General features: G+C 42.7%; 1 protein-coding gene across 3 annotated transcripts in view; it reads left to right on the forward strand.

Moving 5' to 3' along the window:
* The window catches only part of TRIM24 (tripartite motif containing 24), a 96,831-nt gene that overhangs the window by 64,594 nt on the left and 10,065 nt on the right, over positions 1-22,172 (forward strand). The window contains exons 2-15 of one of the 3 annotated variants that reach the window (XM_044281316.1): positions 1,047-1,165; positions 2,473-2,623; positions 2,735-2,864; positions 6,574-6,690; positions 6,979-7,093; positions 8,560-8,706; positions 10,121-10,235; positions 10,322-10,596; positions 10,786-10,953; positions 14,684-14,857; positions 15,208-15,337; positions 15,430-15,496; positions 15,951-16,134; positions 16,539-16,855. In XM_044281316.1, the coding sequence (XP_044137251.1) occupies positions 1,047-1,165; positions 2,473-2,623; positions 2,735-2,864; positions 6,574-6,690; positions 6,979-7,093; positions 8,560-8,706; positions 10,121-10,235; positions 10,322-10,596; positions 10,786-10,953; positions 14,684-14,857; positions 15,208-15,337; positions 15,430-15,496; positions 15,951-16,134; positions 16,539-16,855 (2,209 nt within the window). The remainder of the gene's footprint in view (positions 1-1,046; positions 1,166-2,472; positions 2,624-2,734; positions 2,865-6,573; positions 6,691-6,978; positions 7,094-8,559; positions 8,707-10,120; positions 10,236-10,321; positions 10,597-10,785; positions 10,954-14,683; positions 14,858-15,207; positions 15,338-15,429; positions 15,497-15,950; positions 16,135-16,538; positions 16,856-22,172) is intronic. The other 2 variants (XM_044281317.1, XM_044281318.1) reach the window with 2 other exon arrangements.

The following is a 22,172-nucleotide window of genomic DNA, read 5'->3' on the forward strand; positions in this document are numbered from 1 at the left end:
GAGAAGTCAGTGGTGTGTAGAAAAGTGAATTTAAAGTGCACAGGGAAAGGTGCACTTTGGGGGGGTAAAGTCTATTAAAATCCATTAGTAAAGGAGGCAATTGAAGGATGAAACTGAGCATGTGCAGCCTTCTCAGTGAGCAGGACAAATAAATAAGAAACAGCAGGTGGTGCTATACAGATATTTTATTGAATAACTCAAGGCCCTATTACACGGGTAGATTATCATTAAATTGGGTTATCCAAGGCCTATAATGCCCCCCCCCCCCCCCCCCATTCTAGGCCTAGGCCTGAGTTTTAATTTAACTCTGATCAACCCTTTTAAGGCCAGAGTCCAGGTTGTAGAAGATAGTGGCTCCAGACCCTTCTTGTATTTCTAGGTTTTGTCTCCTTCATTGCAAACCAACCGTGACCTTTTTTTCTTATTGTGCAACCAATCACAGCAACAGGTTTAATGTAATCTGCTCTTTAAAAATAAAACTTGCGCTGTGGTTGCTTGCTCTGCGCAACAGTGTTGTTGTTTATTTGTTTTTTGTTTTAGACATTTTCATAAATCTGACCCATGTCTTTAAATATATTTAATTTGTTTCTTGAATTAACATTAAAAATTGAGTCTCCTCCTCCTGTCAGGTCGTTAGAATTAATGAGCCATTAAAGTTCACAACTGTGCCAACACCACTAGACCTAGGAAAGTCACCCAGCCTGATTCAAATGGCTGTTCCTATTTCTGTCCACAAAACATGGACCTACCTGGTGTCCAGAGATGTCCGTTCCTCCAACCCATTCAATTTGATTCAATGGGGGATACTTATTTAAAGTATTTACGCCACTATTCCAAGTCGCAAACTACTGCACAATGTGGCAGGGCTTAGCGGGAGGCCTCTTAATAAATGTGGCGCATTCTGCGCCTATGAAATTTATAATAAGGCTGGTGTTTTGTAACACCGATAGTCGTATATCTCCCCATAGTGAATTACTGATGGGAAAACGGTTAAGAACCTCTTAAATATAAATTGTCACCTTATACCGGTTTCTTGTCTCTTACAGTGGGAATCATCCGGTGTCCCATGTGCAACCAGGAGTGTGCGGAGAGAGACATTATAGAAAATTTCTTTGTACGTGACACCACAGAAGTCCCCAGCAGCACCGTGGAGAAGCCCAGTCAGGTGAGGGATAATACAGTGAGCCGAAACTGTACTTGAGGAATGCTACCTGGCTAAAGAATGATAAAACCGCTCCTCTACGGCCCCGGTGGCTAGTACATATGAGCCTGCAGTCCCAGGAAGCAGAAAATTCTTGCGTGGAGAATTTTCAAGTATCTGAGTAACAGCCGCCATCAGCCACACGCAGTATTATTATTTTTGCAAAGTTTTGAGCCAAAGCTAGAAACAGATCAGGCAGGAAGGAGACAAAGAAGTCCTTCCTTCACATTTCTCCTTTACTTTCAGCCTACTTCTGCCATTGGCTCAAAAAGTGGCATCAAAACAGCTTTTTCTTTAAAACAAAAAAAACAAACATCAGTATATTTTTGAGCATTTTCATTCTGTCTTCCAGACGTTTTGTTTCGAAAAGTTTCAGGGGTCCGGCATTCAAGTCCTGCAGTCTGCTGCTTAGGGCTCTTTCACACCTGTGTTCTTGTCTTCCGGCATAGAGTTCCGTCGTCGGGGCTCTATGCCGGAAGAATCCTGATCAGGATTATCCTAATGCATTCTGAATGGAGAGAAATCCGTTCAGGATGCATCAGGATGTCTTCAGTTCCGGGACGGAAAGTTTTTTGGCCGGAGAAAATACCGCAGCATGCTGCGCTTTTTGCTCCGGCCAAAAATCCTGAAGACTTGCCGCAAGGCCGGATACGGAATTAATGCCCATTGAAAGGCATTGATCCGGATCCGGCCTTAAGCTAAATGTCGTTTCGGCGCATTGCTTTTTTTTTTTTTAGAGTGGTTACCATGGCTACCGGGACGCTAAAGTCCTGGCAGCCATGGTAAAGGGGAGCAGGGGAGCAGCATACTTACCGTCCGTGCGGCTCCAGAGTGACGTCAGGGTGCCCCACGCGCATGGATGACGTGATCGCATGGCACATCATCCATGCGCATGGGGCGCTCTGACGTCATTCTGGAGCGCCCCAGGAGCCGCACGGACTGTAAGTATTCCGCTCCCCGCTCCTACTATGGCAACCAGGACTTTAATGGCGTCCTGGCTGCCATAGTAACACTGAAAGCATTTTGAAGACGGATCCGTCTTCAAATGCTTTCAGTACCTTTGTGTTTTTCCGGATCCGGCGTGTAATTCCGGCAAATGGATTTTTCCGGATCCGGAAAACGCAAGTGTGAAAGAGGCCTTAAGGAGATGATAGAAGCTCGACCCTCTGACAATATTTGGTTCCAGAAACTGCCAATTTTATACCTGGATGTATAATGCTGATCACGGGTGGAGTGACACCTTCATTCTCCATTGTTAACTTTAATTCCAGCAAGTTTGCACGAGCTGTGAGGACAATGCGGAGGCGCGCGGCTTCTGTGTGGAGTGCGTGGAATGGCTATGTAAGAACTGTGTGCAGGCCCACCAGAGGGTGAAGTTCACAAAGGACCACACAGTCCGGCAAAAAGAGGAGGTTCCTCCCGGTAAGAGGCTTGGGGATCTGAATTTGGAGGCTCTTGTATCTGCACTTTTTATTATTATTGTTATTATTTTTTAGTGGTACTTTATGATTTTTATTTATTTTTTCCCCCAAGCAGTGGGAGCAAATAGTCAGCGTCCCGTGTTCTGTCCGTTCCACAAGAAAGAGCAGCTGAAACTTTACTGTGAAACCTGCGATAAACTGACCTGCAGAGACTGTCAGCTTCAGGAGCACAAGGAGCACAGGTAGGGGGAGCAGCTTCCGCCCTAGAATTGAAAGTTGCATGAATGTAGTTATGACAGACCTCTGTTCTTTACACCACAGCCTCCATTGGAGTAAGTCTACTTTCACGCTCGTGTTTTGGCTTTCCATTTGTGAGATCCATTCAGGGCATTCTAATTGATTCTGAATAGAAAAGGATCTGCTCAGAATGCATCAGTTTGCATCAGTTCAGTCTCTATTCCGCTTTTAGAGACCACATTATGCATGGGGTTTGCAGAGGGTACGGCACCCTCTCCCACCCCATCCGGTCTCTGTGGTGACCCGGTGGCCTACACAGGGATCAGAGCTTGCCTCCTACGGAAGCCTATGAGATCCAGCCACCAGGCTGGGTCTTAGGGCTCATGCACACGACAGTATTTTGCGTTCAGTATACTGGCCGTCTTTTTAGTTCAGTATGCGGTACATATACTGAACCATTCATTTCAATGGTTCAGCAAAAAAAAAACTGAAGTGTCTGTGTGCATTCCGTTTCAGTATTTCCGTACCGTGAAAAGATAGAACATGTCCTATTCTTGTCCGCAAATCACAGTGCTTGACTCCAATCAAGTCAATGGGTCCGCAAAAAAAGTAACACATACGGAAATGCGTTTTCTCCGGAAATGTTATGCCCAGACCAATTTTTTTCTATGTAATTACTGTATAATGTGTGTGGCATACGGAAAAACAGAAAGGAAACGGAAAAAGTCATACGGTCGTGTGCATGAGCCCTTACAGGCAAACTGTCAGAATATTACTGACAGTCAATGCATTACAATACAGGAAGCATGTGTATTAATGCGTTGTAGAAGGGATCAGACCCCCAGAAGATGAAGTCACACAGTGGGACAAAAATAAAGTGTTACATTTCATAATAAAGTTTCAAGTAAAAAAAAAAAAAAAACACCCCTTTCCTATAATAAAGACATATAAAATTGTAAAAAAAAAAAAAAGACATATTGGGTATTGCCGCATCCATAACGACTGGCTCTATAAAAAATATCACATGATCCATTCCATCAGATGAACGCCGTAAAAAAATGAAATGCAAACTGTGGCAAAACAGCAATTTTTTGGGTTACCTTGCCCCCAAAAAGTCTAATATTAAACGAGCAAAAGATCATATGTACCTAGAAAGTACCAAATAAAAATAACTTTCAGAAACTGGCAAAAAACATTATTTTTTTTTTTTTTTTTCAAAGATGCTTTTATTTTGTAAAACTGAAATAAATGAAAGACATATTAGTTATTGCTACTGTAATGACCTATAAAATTTTAAAAAATGGAAGAAAAAAATAATAAAACCTTGATATTAATGGATCAAAAATCATATGTACCCCAAAGTAATACCAATAAAACGGTCACCTTATTCTATAGTTTCCAAAATGAGGTCACTTTTTCTGAGTTTCTACAGTAGGGGTGCATCAGGGGGTCTTCAAATGTGACATGGCACATCCCAGTGAAATCTGCCATCTAAAAACCATATGCAGGGCTCCAGTTGGCGACCAAAACGGTCGCCAATGCGCCTTAAGATTTGCAGATGGCGACAAGACTTTTTATTCTTGTTGCCATTTGCGACTGTACCGCCGCGCTCCTGCGCAGCCTAAGTTCTCTTCAGTAGCACAGTGGAGAAGGGAGTCCCTCCCTCTCCACTGTGACGTGGCCGCCACTACCACCAATGGGGAGATGGCAGGGAGGAGCTGTCGCCACTGCGCCACCAATGAATGTAAAACATAAGTATAGGCAGCAGTATCACAGACCCGGCACCCGGCCTCAATAACAGGGCATGTGATACGCAGCAATTAACCCCTCAGGTGCCGCAGATCGCATGCCCTGTTATTGAGGCTGACACTTGTATAAGGGAGTTAGAGTACCTTTCATGGGTCCAAAGAATATGAACTTAGTAGCAGGCCGCATAGAGCGGCGCCCAGGGATCTGAGTGCAGTGGCGTCTCCTCCTCCTTGCACTGAATGTTGAAAATACCGGGGGCCACAGCGGGTCAATGGAGCGGCGCCCAGGAATAATAGTAAGTGCACTCAGATCCCTGGACGCCGCTCTATGCAGCCTGCTACTAAGTTCATATTCTTTGGACCCACGAAAGGTCCTCTTTAATTGCATTCATTGGTGATGCAGTGCGCCCCTCCAAAGCTTCATTCCCCCCCCCCCCCCCCCCCCTTTCCTCCCATTATCACTGGCCACAAGTCTCTCTCTCTCCCCCCCCCCCCCCCCCCCCCCCCCCCCCATTGTTATATGGTGGTCACATGGTCCCATCCCCTCCATTGGGGGCAGATCATTACCATGGCAGCCAGGACGCTACTAAAGCCCTGGCTGCCATGTTCAGCTCCCTGCTGCTGTGTGCACTATGCACAGGGCAGCAGGGATATGTGTGAGATCCAATTCAGGGTGAATAGCACAAGGGATGAAAAGATCCAGGTTCTAGTCCCTATGGGAAGAAATGGTTATTAAATAAAAAGTAAAAAAATAAAAATACTAAAAGTTTAAATGGCCCCCTTCCCAGTTTTACATAAAAAAAAATTCAAACAATAAAGAATAAACATATTACATATCGCCACGTCCCAAAAAGTGTGAGCTATTAAAATATATATTAAAAAAAATCAGCTCGGTAAAGGCCGTAACAGGGAAAAAAAACCTCTAAACCATGCAATTCACCATTTTTAGTCACCTTGTCCCCCAGAAGATGTCCCTGGATGTGAGAGGTATGTGGTGCTGTTTTCTCCTATATGTAATGCTGGCTCACTACTGTGACCTGCGTCTCATCTTCTTAAAGTCCTTTTTTTTTAATTTTATTTTTTATTATATGCATTTTAAATTTGGCGACTAAAAAAATGTAATTTGGCCCCTAAATTTTTTAGTTTAGGAGCCAATGGCTCCTGGTCATTTTATTTTATTTTATTTTTTTGGTCTGGAGCACTGATATGGTGCTCCTTCCCCTCTGAGCCCTGCTGAGCACCCGAGCAGCAGTTTACGACCACGTATGGGATTTTTCTGTAAACTGCAGGCTAGGGATAATAAATATTGAGTTTTGTTTGGCTGTTAACCATTGCTGTGTTACAGGAAAAATGTATTAACGTAGAAAATCTGGAAACCAAAAAAAAGTGACATTTTGTATTTGCACCTCCATTTTCCTTAACACCAAAAGGGTTAAAAAAAAGTTTGTAAAATCAGTTTAGAATAACTTAAGGGGTATAGTTTCTAAAATGGGTCTTTAAAGTGGGTTTTAGAAATGGTCTTAACATTTAAGAATTTCTTCTAAAAGTCCTAAAAAAAAGCAGTGTCATTTACAAAATGATCCAAACATAAAGTAGACATATGGGGAATGTAATAACTATTTTCTGAGGTATCACAATGTGCCTTAAAAGCCAAGAAATTAAAATTTAGAAAATTGTGTGAATTTTTCCAAATTTTCGGTAAATTTTATTTATTTATTTTAACGTTTTTAATGCTTTTTTGTAAAACACATTGACTCAGATTTATCACTAACCTAAAGTACAATGTGTCACGAGAAAATCTCAAAATGGCTTGGATAAGTAAGAGCCGAAAGGAATTAACACACAAAGTAACATGTCAGATTTGAAAAAATTGGCCTGAGATTTAAGGTGAAAAGTGGCTCGGTACTGAAGGGCTTAAGAAGCGGTTTTCATCTTTTTCTCCTGAATATATATCTCTCTGCCTTAGGTACCAGTTTATAGAAGAGGCTTTTCAGAGTCAGAAGGTGATCATTGACACACTCATAGCAAAACTAATGGAGAAGAACAAATATATAAAATTCACCGGAGACCAAATCCAGAACAGGTTTGTTACATAGGATGAGATCACAAGATGCACGGTTAGTCATTATACTGTGAGGAACTGTGCAGGAGAAATAGAAAATCTGGGAGCTGCGTAGAGATTTGGGGGGTCAGAACGTTGCTCTGCAGCTTGTGTCACATTTCCCATTGCTGCATTGCAGTCTCTATGGTAAATGTTTCCACATGCTGCAGCCACCACCACCACTCTTTTTAATTGGATGATCTTTTAGCTCTGACAATTCATTTTCCTGCAGCACCTCACGCTTCATAAATATTCGTTCTTTTTCCTTAGAATCCATGAAGTTAACCAGAACCAAAAACATGTGGAGCAAGATATAAAAGTTGCTATTTTTACACTAATGGTGGAGATTAATAAGAAAGGCAAAGCCCTGTTACACCAGCTGGAGGTAAAGACCATTGTGTTATAGGTCACGCATAGAGATGCACAGTGTACATACATTATTTACCCTGTACTGATCCTGAGTTACATCCTGTATTATTCTCCAGAGCTGCACTCACTATTCTGCTGGTGGAGTCACTGTGTACATTACTTATTCTGTACTGATTCTGAGTTACATCCTGTATTATACTCCAGAGCTGCACTCACTATTCTGCTGGTGGAGTCACTATGTACATACATTACTTATCCTGAGTTAGGCATCATGCGCATGACTGTGGTTTGGGGCACCTCCAAGCGACATTTTTTTCGGGTCAGATGCGGACCAATTCTGGGACTGGGAAGGATGCGGACACTCCGTGTGCTGTCCATTACGTGGCCTCGCAAAAAGAAAATAGAACATGTCCTATTCTTGTCCCTATCATGGACAAGGATAGGACTGCTCTTTTATGGGCAATTGGGCAGATGGGCAATTTGCAGACCGCAAAATGGACATGGTCCTGTGCATGAGGCCTTACATCTACTATTGTCCTCCAGAGCTGCACTCACTATTCTGCTGCTGGAGTCACTGTGTACATCCGATACTTTACTCATCCTGTAATGATCCTGAGTAGAGATGAGCGAACTTCTGTTTTAAGTTCGGCGTCTAAAGTTCGGCTTCCGGTTAGCGGAGAATCCCGATCTGGAACCGGATATGGATTCCGACTTCCGTTGTGGTCCGTGGTAGCGGAATCAATAATCGGCCATTATTGATTCCGCTACCACGGACCACAACGGAAGTCGGAATCCATATCCGGTTCCAGATCGGGATTCTCCGCTAACCGGAAGCCGAACTTTAGACGCCGAACTTAAAACAGAAGTTCGCTCATCTCTAATCCTGAGTTACATGCTGTGTTATACTCCAGAGCTACACTCACTATATTTTCCCCATTGATTACATAAAATCATTGGCAGCCATTAGGCGCATTTCCTGTGCTATACTCCTGCGTTCAAAATTCTGCTAATCGCGTTACTATGTGGATGCGGTACTTATCCTGTACAGTCTTGTGTTACTGCCTGTATTGTACTCCAGTGCTGAGTTAACGGTTCTCCTGGCTGCAAGGGTCAGTTAAAAAAAAGAAATTTCTTCTCTGAATGCAGATCACTGGAACAGTCTGACGCTGCAGAATAGCGAGTCCAGCTTTGAAATCTAATACATAATGTAACTCGAAATAACTTATACAGTTAAGTGATTAGTGATGTATGTACACCGGGACTCCTCCCGCAGACTGGGTGCAGCTCTGGAGTATATTATGGACGAGGAGCTTCTGGTGCGTTTCTAGGAATGGTTTCCAACAGTTGGAGACACGCATGTACCAAACTAGTGCTCTTTAGTGCTAGTTTGTTGTACTTTCACAGTTCTTTGCACACTACCAGTGAAACAGTCCACAAAATCCCATTTGTAAATAAAAAGACTAAAGTTTGGTTCTTTCTCAGGCACTGGCAAAGGAAAGGAGAATGAAGCTGCTGAAGCAGCAGAGCGAAGTGGATGGCTTCTCCAAGCAGCTGGAGCACGTGGTCTATTTCTCTAAGTGGGCAGTATCCAGCGGCAGCAGCACTGCGCTCCTGTACAGCAAACGATTGGTGAGTGCGGCATCTCGGTGGACAATTTGTCTCATATGACCATTAACCAGTAGATGTCTAGTCTTATGCTACCTTATATGGTGGAGCTGCATCCTGAATTCCTAGTATATTAAAGAGTCCGCAGGGAGGCCTTTCAGGCCCTTTTTTTTTTTTTTTTTTTTTTTTTTTTTTTTTAATCAATTTTTTCCCCACTATTTTTGTAGGGCTGTTGAACATAAAGCAGCAATTCTAGCATTGTTCACTGTGCGAGATGAATTGCCTTATAATTTTATAGTATGCATTGTTTCAATGCGGCAATATCAAACATTTTGTAGTTTTATGCTATATTCACACCTGCAGTGTAAATTCTGGCATGCCTGCCATCCCCATTAAGTATAATGGGATCCGGTGGAAATCCGTCCACATTTCGGCATGCTGCGTTTTGTCCTGCCGATCCTCTGCATTGTGTGCTGTAATAGCCTGACGGAATTCACACCATATGTGTGAAAGGAGTCTTGGCCAAGAAAAAAAAAAAAAGTGAGAGCACAAGAGTTGAGCTACTGAACCACGTGCCCCTTACGGCTCCGATTCCATGGTCACTATTGACTGGCATCTAGGGGATTAGAGGGATTAGCCACTCCATGACGGACCTTCTGCGGGTGTGGCACAGCATCTCTATTGACTGGCATCTAGAGGATTAGGCTAGTTTCACATATCTGGTATGAAACTCCAGTAAGCTGTTCCGGCAGACAAACAGAGAATCGTCTGGACACAAATCACAGAATGCAGCAGTTTGTGTCCGGCTGACTCTCCAGACATTATGCAGTCTATTGAGCTATTAGGATTTATTCACATGCTGCATGGCAGCAGTTGTGGTGCTACGCCTGTTAGTTGGTGTGGACCAGTGCTGAGGTTGGGCTTAGCTGCTCAGCAGGAGGCTGCTGGGTCTTGCTACCTCCCAGGTGCTGCATAGTGGCATTGGTGGTCGACATGTAATACTGCATCAAATTATTGTAGGACTTACTCAAAAGAGGCCACTGTGGTGAGGAGGCCTAAGCATTTTAGTCAAAACCTATACAAAGTGCCTCCTACTCATTTTTAGAAATTTAATCTTGGCAGGAGTGGTGTAATGCGTACCATTTGACCTGCGACTCCAGTGACATAAAGGCATGCATCAGTTTGTGTCGTAACATATGGCTAGTTTAAAGGGAACCTGTCACCAGTTTTATGGTGTCCTAACTAAGGGCAACATAAATAAGTGACTGATTCGCATAGCAAAATGCTGGGTCACTTTCTTTAATTGACCCAGTCAATCTGCCAACATCTTGTATTGAAAAGCTCCAGCTGATAAGGGTAATGTCTTGTGCAGTTTCTGAGCCAGTTTTCTTTTTGGTAACGTATTGCATCAATCGCATTTTCGCTCGCTCTCTCTCAGATCACATATCGGCTCCGTCACCTACTGCGCGCTCGCTGGGATGTCGCCCCCATAACCAACAACGTTCAGTTTTTGTGCGATGCAAATTCCTGGGCTCAGCATATCTTTAACCTAGGTAATTTCTACCTGTGTGCATTGTGGTGTGTTTCTGACCCCTGCTGTGTGTAGGGTTGCGGTTTGTGACTTCTCCCTCTTTCTCAGGCTCTCTAGTAATTGAAGATGTGGTGGACCCCTCTCAGCAGACGGCTCCTGTGGACGGCCAAAACTCTCAGGGGAACCCACCCGGCCACCAGCAATACAAATTCCCATCGCAGATTAACCTGGCGCAGCTCCGCCTCCAACAAATGCACCAGCAACTCCTCGCCCAGAGACAGCAGGGGCAACGACGGCAAAGTGCCAACATGGCGTCTCAACCTATGGTCGTGAATAATCCAAGAGTCCAAGCACCCGGACCCCATCAACCGCCAGTTGGTCAGGTACAGCTCTGGGGAACTTAAAAGGATTGCGAGTGCTGTGAGAATGGTGCATTTATAAAAAATAATTAATTTTAGAGATAATTATCATTGGAAGTCTCCTGTTGTGTACAAATCATATGCAGATCTGTGTGTTTTATATAGGATTAACAATCTGATCCTGAACTAATCCACCTGTGTTTCCTCCATTAGGGGCAGCGGTTTATGACTGTCCAGAATATCAATCCACGGGCTAATGGTATGATTTCCCAGCAACCTCTGCGGTACCCCGCACCAGAGATTCATATGCAGAACATTCCCCGGAGAGGTGCACCCAACGCAGTGAGAGTGGCCTACATGGCCCAGAATGCCATGAAGCAGGTATGAACTCCACCTCTAGACTTGATATAGTCTCTCCATCTCTTCTGTTTAGATATGAACTCTTGTTCGCCACCCGAAGTTTGTTTCAAGGCAGAAAACTTGACGTTCAGGTATCTGGCACATGACTGCTGCAGCCACTTGCTGTCCTGAGCGGTTTTTTTTGTTTGCTGTAGATCGGCAAGGACACTGATTAGCTGCTGCATCTGTATACCTAAATGTCGCCACTGCAGCCTTGTAGGCAAACAGGGACTAGGACCCGAGCTGTGCTACAGAGGGACTGCCTGGGAGAAACGAGCAAAGAATAATTTTTTATGTTATAGTATTTAATGGCGGCGGGCAGATTTTTTTCATAATTCAGACACTCTCTTGCTAACCCTTTCAGGAGACAGCTTAATTTTTGTTTTTCTTTCTCCGCCCTACAAAAGCCATAATTTGTTTTTCATTTTCTATTTTTTTGCAGGACAAGTTGTATTTTGTAATGCCACTGTTTGTTTATTTTACCATAGCTTGCTTGGAGAACGGGGAAAAAAACTCTTTGGTGAAATTGGAAAAAAAATATGGCAACTCGGCCAAGGTGTTTTGGGTTTTGTTTTTGCGACCTTATTCTGCAGATCAGTACAATTATGGAGATAGCAAATTTTGTTTTACTAGTTTAAAAATAAAAAACTTTAAGAAAAAGCGCCGGCATAAGAGGCAAACGACTCCACCACCCTGGTTGCGGCCACCCTGTTGGATTGGTGGTCGTAACCCCTGCATATGAGCAGTCTATAATGTGATGGAAAAATTAATCCAGTCAGCAAGGAGGCAATATGGATAATAGCAATACATTAGTAACTGCCTTGTATTAAGTTTGTCTACACAATAAATAAGAAAACCGCTTTAAAGGATAACTGTCATATTTTAATTCAATTACATTTTCACATATGTAGTTACTACTGAGGTGATGATCCATAATCACTCATTTTTTTTCCCTCGCATACCCCATATTTAAGAAGATTCCGTCCATAGCAACCGTTATTCACCAGACTTCATTCTGCCTCTCCTCTCAAGATGGCCGCCGAGCCCTCACCCTGAGGCTAAGCCCGCCTTCCCTTTACTACCCAGAATGCATTGTGCTAATCTCGGGAACGTGCTGCTTGAGTTGTCCACACTTCATGCCCTCTTCCTCCTGAGAGCCCATACATTTTAGCAAGTGGCTGTTCAGCCTGGACACACACACAAACAATGGTAAGCATTAACCCCAGCATCTAAACGGGTGCTACCGACGGCAGAGGAGCAATCACGGCGGTCCCTGCATTTGGACTCCGCTCAGTGAGTGTTTTTTTTTTTTTTTTTTGGAGATCGGGTTGTGCTGCTGTGTTTCTGTGCCCTGATCTCCCGTTTAGGATGGCAGAGCCGGAGAAAATGTTTGTTTTACACAGGGAGGCAGTCTATCCCCCACCCCCACCCCTCCTCTCCCCTGCAATTGAACAGGATGGCTGAGCGGTTCAGTAGCTTGTCAGCTGTAAATCTACTGTAACTGCGGACTTCAGTGGATGTCTGCCGTTTAACCCCTACCTTGCTGCGGGACCGCTGTATGGGAGGGGTTAATGGTGAGGAAGCTTCCCCCTCCCCTCCTGGCACTGCGCTTCGTTCCTCTGCTGCGGCAGGCTCCGGATTCCACATAACAGAAGGAAGGAGCTCCCTCCTCCTCTACCCTATACAATGTACTCCATGTATTTTAGAACCCTCAGACCCACTGGATCTTCAAGAACCAACTGGGTCTGAGTAAAAAAAAAAAGTGTAAAAGAAAAATTAGTTAAAAAAAAATAATAATCTAACACTTTCCCATATACGCATATTTATAATTTACAAACAATAAAGAAAAATAACCTAAACATGTTTGGTATCGCCGCGTCCGTAAAAACCTACTCTGTAAAAATATCACCTCAGGTGAACACACATAAAAAAAATAAAAAATTGCCAACAAAATACTTTTTGGGGTAACCTACTATCAAAAAAAGTGAAATACCAAGCGATCAAAAGGACATGTGCCCCCCCCCCCCCCCCCAAAATAGTACCAATAAAATAGTCACCTCATCCCGCAAAAAATTATGAAACCCTACATAAGACAATCGGCCATAAAAAAGCTATGGCTCTCATACTATGGAGACACTAAAACATAATTTTTTATTTTTTTTTTCAAAAATGCTTGTGTGTAAAATTGTAATAAATTAGAAAAATATACATATTGGGTATTGATGTGTTCATAATGACCTGCTCTATAAAAATATCACATGACCTAACCCCACAGGGGAACACTGTAAAAAAAATAAAAGAATATAAACTGTTCCTAAAAAACAATTTCTTGTCACCTACCATCACAAAAAATACAACACCAAGTGATGAAAAAGGTATATGCCCCCCAAAATAGTACCAATCAAACCGCCACCTCATCCCGCAAAAATTGAGACCCTACATAGACAATTGGCAAAAAAATATAAATAAACAATGGCTCTCAGACTATGGAGACACTAACACAATTATTTTTGTTTCAATAATGCTATTATTGTGTAAAACCTAAAAAGTATACATTAGGTATTGCTGCGTCCATAACTACCTGCTCTGTAAAGATATCACATGACACCTCAGGTGAACGCAATAAAAATAAATTAAAAATGTGGAAAAATCGAAAAAAATTTCGTCATCTTGCCTCAAAAAGTGTAATAATTGGTTAAAAAAAAATCATATGTACCCAAAAATGGTACCAATAAAAATGTCAACTCTTCATGCAAAATATGAGCCCAGTCATTAAGGGGTTAAATGTAACAGCCCCCACAAACTCCAATTATATAATTAATCGGGCAATAAAATATATATTTATTGCCTGATGAAATATATAATTGGAGTTTGTGGTGGCTGTTACATTTAACTCCTTGATGTTAAATTGAAGTCCGCAGTTACAGTAGATTTACAGCTGACAATCTACTGAACCGCTCGGCCATCCTGTTAAATTGCAGGGGAGGGGGGTGGACTGCCTCCCTGTCTGAAATAAACATTTTCTCCGGCTCGGCCATCCTGAACGGGAGATCAAGGCACAGAAACACAGCCACACAGCCCGATCTCCAAAACACTCACTGAGGGGATCGGAGCTGTGCTGCTGAACGTCGGTGCAGGGGTTTATGTATATTTCCTTTTTATTTTATTTATTTTTTACATGTGGCTGGGTACCTGGTGTAATGCTTAGAACGTGATTTACAGTTCTCTATTCCTGGAAGTAAATTCCTGGTTCAGACTGGAGCGAGCACACAGGGTGAGGGACTGCCGCCTTCTACGTCCTCCGTCTTCTGAATGAAGAAGCTGGGAGACGGAGGACACCTAGCAAAGCTAAAATGCCAGAGGGAGGACCAGACATGCAGGAATTACATGGTAACTTAGTACCTATCCAAAAGTATAAACTAGGGCACTAATGTAAACGCAATGAGACAAATCCAATTATATTTAAAAAAAATGACAGTTATCCTTTAAAATACAGGTGAATTGCTTGTTATATTGTGTTAAATCTGTATGTCAGCTGTACCTGAGGAAAAGCCTTCAGCCTGTGGTTGTAAACAATGTGCTGCCTTTCACCTACAGCAAGCAGATTTATAGGAAATAAGTAAAGAATTGATATGTAAACTAGAACCCCTTTAAATGTTTTTGTTCGCTGTGGCATCGGGTTTTAATAATCCGTGTCTCTTTTATTGTTTAGTGGCAGGCCACTGGAAACCAGAGCCTCTCCCACCCGGCCATTAGCGGCAGCTCTACCCCATCCAGTCCAACCATCAGCAGTGTGGCTGGCTGTGATGGGAAAGGTCTGTCCTCACCCGTTATGGAGTTGGTGTCTTCAGCAGCAAATTCCTTTAACCTCCCTCCCCTGCCTGATGTAAGTACAGTCCGAGATCCAGAATTCCCATCACCCCTCACTCAGGGAGCTGGTAATGTAATCTTTCATCTCACACACAGCATATCGCTACCATAATCCCTAACCTCCAGAGCTCACAGTTTAATCTCCCTATTACACTGTGTATTAGGTGAAGCTGATGTCCACTCATCTCATCATTACTTGTAGCTTTGTGGAGCTGAGAGACGTTTGTAACAAGATGTATTTGATGTCTTGAGGAGCAAGTGAGGCCGACCTCTGAGCGACCATTAGCGAGTGTGCAGTCCTTCCAGGGAGCAGTTATCCGTTCTTGAGAGGGCAGAACCATGCTGATTGCCTGGTTTCTCTTACAGATTGACAGCACTGATCACGTCATGATGGACAAGTTGATGCGCAAAGACATTGCTATAGAGAGTCACCAGCAGCGCATGGTGTCCCACCGAACCGTCCAATCCCCCAATTCCTCAGTACCATCTCCGCTAGGTACAGAAACAAGGGTTTTATTATTCCTGGACTTGTGCTTATAACGACCCTACCTGACAGGCCATTGTATAATAATCGACTCTTGTGTTCAGGGTCCATGGCCAATATTCACCCTCCAATCCGTACCTCAAGCGCATCCAGTGTTGGCAGTCGTGAAAGGTAAGTGCATGTCTCATGGATTTATGTGTGACTATTCTAGTGTCCAGCAGCGCAAAGTATGTCAGGAAAGAAGTGTGCAGATCCTATGCGAGAATATAGACTGACAAGTAGAAGGAATATAGACTCTGAGAGTCATATAAAAGCAGCAAAGTTCCGCGCAGCACAGAGTATGTTAGTAGAGTAGTGTGTGGATCTTGTGGGAGGTGAGAGACGCCCTGAATTTTGCTCTTTTGAGAATACTTACCCATTTTGACTGTGGCCACGACAGTCTAACTGAATGTGGTCACATTGTGACTTCCAAGTTGCTGCAAACCCAGAATTGCAAAAATTCCAGCACTGTTGGATTGGTTGTGCCTCTGGGCTGGTGCTTTCCGCCACTTTGTTGGCGCAGTGTTTTTCGCAGCCAAAATTGCTGTGTAGCTGAAGCCTAACAGTTTTCTGCTCTGTTCTGCAGCACGGGGTCTTTCAGCAAACCAAGCGGAGGTGCTGACTCAACACACAAAGTACCTGTAGTCAGACTGGAGCCCATCAAAATAAAGTCTGAGAACAGTGTGGACAGCGAGACGCTCGATTATCCGGTGGTAGTGGTAAAACAAGCAAACAGACGCCAGCAGCAGCAACAACAACGTTCCCACAACGTAAGACAAATATTCTAATATAATCTGGCATCCATTGACTGCAGTGCCTTTGTATGGCAGTGCTCTCAAACCTGTGGCTCTCCAGCTGTTGAAAAACTACTACTCCCAGCATGTCCTGGACTGCTGCAGGTTGGAGGTCGCCATTGTATAAGGTTACTTCTTGTAACTGTTACAAGATCTGTTACCGGGTCTGACTTGCAATAGTGGAGGCTGTATTGATCTCCTTTTGCAAATATAATTGTTTTCTTTTTTTTGGGAGGGTGTAAATGCCCTTTATAACGTGTGATCTTGACATATGGTTGACAACAGCTTTATTTTACTGTACATTTTTATTTATAAGTACTATATTGTGTTACTCATTAATGTGTTACTTTTGCCTTTCTGTTTTGCTTTTGTTTATTTAGTCAGATTACTCAGGAAGCCTCCTAACCTCTATGCTGCTCGATAGAAATGGCAATCGGACCACCAAATTTGATGCAGGGCCACGGAGGGACACTCCAGACAGTACTGGTGACCGCCACGTCGTACAGGAGGGGTCACTGTCGGGATCAAGTGACTGGATGACTCAGAATCATGTGACAGAGAGTGGTGGAAAAGAAGACGATCCCAATGAAGACTGGTGCGCTGTGTGTCAGAACGGTGGCGAGCTTCTCTGCTGCGAGAAGTGTCCCAAAGTTTTCCATCTCTCCTGCCATGTGCCTACACTGATCAATTTCCCCAGGTCAGGAACTGGCTGTCGTCATTGTTAATTACATATTCCTGATTTAAAGAGGCTGCCTAAATATAGCCCCAAAAGTGGTGAAGGGCACACACGCAGCCGCCTTCCATTAATTCCTATGGGGCTGCCGAATATTTCCGTTGCGCCAATAGAAGTGAGAATAGGAGCGGTGACCAGTCATGAGCATTGCGTTCCCATTCACTTCTATGGGGAGAGCACTTGGGGGTGGCCGGACCAGACTCCTCCGGCCACCACTTTGCCTGCTCCGTTCTTGATTATATGTGCGGGTCCCAGTGGTGGGACCTGCACCCATCAGACACTGGGGGCATATCCTACCGATATTAAGGCTTTGTCTCAGATGAGACTACTCACTTGACCCTTTCAGTACCAAGCCATTTTCACCTTAAATCCCAGGCCGATTTTTGCAAATCTGACGTGTCACTTTGTGGTAATAATTTTGGAACGCTTTTACTTATCCAAGCCATTCTTAGATTTTCTCGTGACACATTGTACTTCGTGACAGTCATAAATTTGAGTCAATATATTTCACCTTTTATTCATGAAAAATCCCAAATGTACCAAAAATGTAGAAAGAAATGGCAATTTAAAAAATGTCAACTACTCTGCTTTTAAACAGAAAGTGATACCTCATAAAATATTTATTAACATTCCCTATATGTCTACTTTATGTTGGCATCATTTTGTTAATGTCATTTTCGTTTTTTAGGACGTTAGAAGGCTTAGAAGTTTAAAAGCCATTTTTAAAATTTTCAACAATTTCCAAAAACATTATTTTAAGCACCAATTCAGTTCTAAAGTGATTTTTAGGGGCTTACGTAATGGAAACCACCCATAAATTACCCCATTTTAGTAACTACATCCCTCAAATTATTCAAAACTGTTACAAACTTTGGTAATCTTTGAGGTGTTACACAAGAATTAAAGGAAAATGGAGATTAAATTTAAAAATTTCACTTTCTTGGTAGATTTATTTTTTTATTTTTATGTTAATCATTTTTTTCTTGCAACACAGCAAGGCTTAACAGCAAAATAAACCATAATATACAGGTCCTTCTCGAAAAATTAGCATATTGTCATAAAGTTCATTATTTTCTGTAATGTACTGATAAACATTAGACTTTCATATATTTTAGATTCATTACACACCAACTGAAGTAGTTCAAGCCTTTTATTGTTTTAATATTGATGATTTTGGCATACAGCTCATGAAAACCCACATTTCCTATCTCAAAAAATTAGCATATTTCATCCGACCAAAAAAATAAGTGTTTTTAATACAAAAAAAGTCAACCTTCAAATAATTATGTTCAGTTATGCACTCAATACTTGGTCGGGAATCCTTTTGCAGAAATGGCTGCTTCAATGCGGCGTGGCATGGAGGCAATCAGCCTGTGGCACTGCTGAGGTGTTATGGAGGCCCAGGATGCTTCGATAGCGGCCTTAAGCTCATCCAGAGTGTTGGGTCTTGCGTCTCTCAACTTTCTCTTCCCAATAGCCCACAGATTCTCTATGGGGTTCAGGTCAGGAGAGTTGGCAGGCCAATTGAGCACAGTAATACCATGGTCAGTAAACCATTTACCAGTGGTTTTGGCACTGTGAGCAGGTGCCAGGTTGTGCTGAAAAATGAAATCTTCATCTCCATAAAGCTTTTCAGCAGATGGAAGCATGAAGTGCTCCAAAATCTCCTGATAGCTAGCTGCATTGACCCTGCCCTTGATAAAACACAGTGGACCAACACCAGCAGCTGACATGGCACCCCAGACCATCACTGACTGTGGGTACTTGACACTGGACTTCAGGCATTTTGGCATTTCCCTCTCCTTAGTCTTCCTCCACACTCTGGCACCTTGATTTCCGAATGACATGCAACAGTCCAGTGCTGCTTCTCTGTAGCCCAGGTCAGGCGCTTCTGCCGCTATTTCTGGTTCAAAAGTGGCTTGACCTGGGGAATGCGGCACCTGTAGCCCATTTCCTGCACACGCCTGTACACGGTGGCTCTGGATGTTTCTACTCCAGACTCAGTCCACGGCTTCCGCAGGTCCCCCAAGGTCTGGAATCGGTCCTTCTCCACAATCTTCCTCAGGGTCCGGTCACCTCTTCTCGTTGTGCAGCATTTTCTGCCACACTTTTTCCTTCCCACAGACTTCCCACTGAGGTGCCTTGATACAGCACTCTGGGAACAGCCTATTCGTTCAGAAATTTCTTTCTGTGTCTTACCCTCTTGCTTGAGGGTGTCAATGATGGCCTTCTGGACAACAGTCAGGTCGGCAGTCTTACCCATGATAGCGGTTTGGAGTAATGAACCAGGCTGGGAGTTTTTAAAAGCCTCAGGAATCTTTTGAAGGTGTTTAGAGTTAATTAGTTGATTCAGATGATTAGGTTAATAGCTCGTTTAGAGAACCTTTTCATGATATGCTAATTTTTTTAGATAGGAATTTTGGGTTTTCATGAGCTGTATGCCAAAATCATCAATATTAAAACAATAAAAGGCTTGAACTACTTCAGTTGGTGTGTAATGAATCTAAAATATATGAAAGTCTAATGTTTATCAGTACATTACAGAAAATAATGAACTTTATCACAATATGCTAATTTTTTGAGAAGGACCTGTATATTACGCTGGTTCTGCATTTTACAGAAATACCCCATATGTGGCGGTAAACTGCCCTATAGGCATGTGGCCAGAAGGAAAGGAGCGCCATATGGATTTTGGAGGCAGATTTTGCCAGAATGGTGTTTAGGCACCATTTTGTGTTTGAAGAGATCCTGAAGTACCCCTACAGTGGAAACCTTCAAAGTGATTTTGGAAACTTACCCCCCCCCCCCCCCCCCTCCCCCTTAAAGAATATATGAAGGGGGGTGCTGAGCACTTTGACTCCCTAAGCGTTTTATGGAATTTAGAAACACTTGGCTGTGAAAATGAAAAGTTTTCCAATAAAATGTTGCTTTAGCCCCAAATATTTCATTTTCACAAGGGGTAACAGGAGAAAAAGCACCCCATAATTTGTTACCCACTTTCTACTGAATACAGCAACACCCCATATGTGGTGGTAAACTGCTATAGGGGCACATGGCAGGAAAGGAAGGAGCGCAGATTTGGATTGGTTTACAGGTGCTATTGGTTTTTATTTAAGTGATTGTCTTATGTGGGGGCTCATTTTTTGCAGGATGAGGTGATTTTTTCGTTGGTACAATTTCGGGGTACATAAGACTTTTTGATTGCAAGGTCAAAAAAACAATGGCTGTTTTAGCATATTTTTAAAAAAAAATTTTTTACAGCATTCACCTGAGGGGTGATTAGAAAATGTCTGTTTGGGAACTTTTTTTTTTTTTTTTTTTTTTTTTTTTTATATATTGATGGGGTGGATTATGTGTTATTGTTATCGAACCAGTCGATACAGACGTGGCGATACCTAATATGTCTACTTTTCTCCTTTTCCCAATTTTTCTACATTTTTTTTTTTTTTTTTAAGTTTTATTTTAGGAAAACGACAGCTTTATTTTTATTTTTATTATTTTTTTTTTTGTCCCACTCTGGGACTTCAACTTTTGTGGGTATGATCCCCTGTACAATTAATTACAATACATCTATATTGTAATGCATAGGCTGTAAGTGTATTACCAGTGTAATACACTAACAGCCTTCCTGCCTGTGAGATCCAGGGGGCTGGATTTCAGTCTCGCAGGGATTGCAGCCACAAAGCCTAAGAAAGGCATCGCGCTGCTGTCCAAGCCATCGGGTCCCGTCGCAGCAGCGCGGGGACCCGATGGACGCCCGGGACCTTCCAGGATACCGCACATGCCCCGGTCAGCGCTGAGCTGACATAGGTTTGTTTAATCATTTTCATTTATTTTTTTATTTCCTGCCTTCCATTAGCCATAACTTTTTTGTTTTCATTCACATAGCCGTATGGGGGATTTATACTTTCTAATTGTACCAGTTAATATCCTGTTTGTTACACCAGTATTGGTGAGCTGAAGAAAAATTTATAGGGTGGAACTGGAGGAAAATACGGGTTTCGTATTTGACGTTCACTGTGCGATAAGATGTTACCTTTTATTCTGCCAGTTAGTATGATGCAGCGATGGCAAATTTTATTCTTAAAATTTACTCTAAAATAAGAATATGTATTAATGGGTTCTCTGTTTAGGTTGCTTTGAGCACTTTGTAGGCTGCAAAAAATTAAGATAAATGTGGTGATAAACCGACCTATGGCACCCCACATGCCCTGGCTAGATTGCAGACCCTTATATTAAACTCACTGTAGGGAAATTTAAGGCACAAGATCATACATAGCGCATTTACAGGTTAACATGCCAGTCCAATAACCTTTTATCATTGTACAATGAAAAGTTCTCTAACTTTCTAGTAGACCTGTGATGGCTAACTTGCTGCACTCCAGCTGTGGTAAAACTATGACTCCCAAGATGTACACTTTCTTGGCTGTTCTCAGAACTCCATAGAAATGTATGGAGCATGCCGGGAGTCGTAGTTTCACCACAGCTGGAATGCCGGAGGTTAGCCATCACTGTATTAGACTGTTGCAATCCTTTACTGTCTCTGATTGCAGTTATTGAGTTAGGAAGTTCTTGTTTACACCTGTCCTGACCTACTGCTTCTCACAGCTGAAGGTTTTTACAATGGATCAGTGCGAGAGAAGCACAGCCGCACAAATCTCTGTCCTGGACTCCGGACCGATGGCTCTTGCCTGCAAGGGTACATTGTAGCAGCTAAAGTTATAATTGGTATTTTCATTTCTAAATATAAGCAGTGAATGTTTTTTATTCACTGACATCAAGCAGAGATCTTAAATGATTAGGGATCAAGTAAATTAATGACACGTTCCACTGACTTGGAAGCCACTTTCTCTGTGACTACAGGAAAAGCTATTTTTGGACCTTTTACCTATCAGTCCTGTAAGTGCTGTTATTTCGCTGCTGTAATCCAGGGACTTGCTGCAAAAAAAAAAAAAAAAATTCAAAATGGCGTGCAGGTCCCAGCAGACGGATCATGTGCTCCCTACATATGGACTTTGCCCAGTTCAAGGGCGTCTGTCACCAGCAACCTGCCTCTCAAATAGTTTGCATAGACACATAGCTGTGGTTCACCTGAGTAAAACCCTGTTTTCTGTTGTCGATTTCAAGGCTCCGTTCAATTTTTGCAGATGACACTAAACTGTGTAAAGTAATTGACATGGAAGAGGACAGTATACTGCTACAGATGGATCTGGATAGATTGGAGGCTTGGGCAGATAAGTGGCAGATGAGGTTTAACTGACAAATGTAAGGTTATGCACAT

The sequence above is a fragment of the Bufo gargarizans genome, chromosome 2 (genome assembly GCF_014858855.1).
Source record: "Bufo gargarizans isolate SCDJY-AF-19 chromosome 2, ASM1485885v1, whole genome shotgun sequence".
Taxonomy (NCBI): Eukaryota; Metazoa; Chordata; class Amphibia; order Anura; family Bufonidae; genus Bufo; species Bufo gargarizans.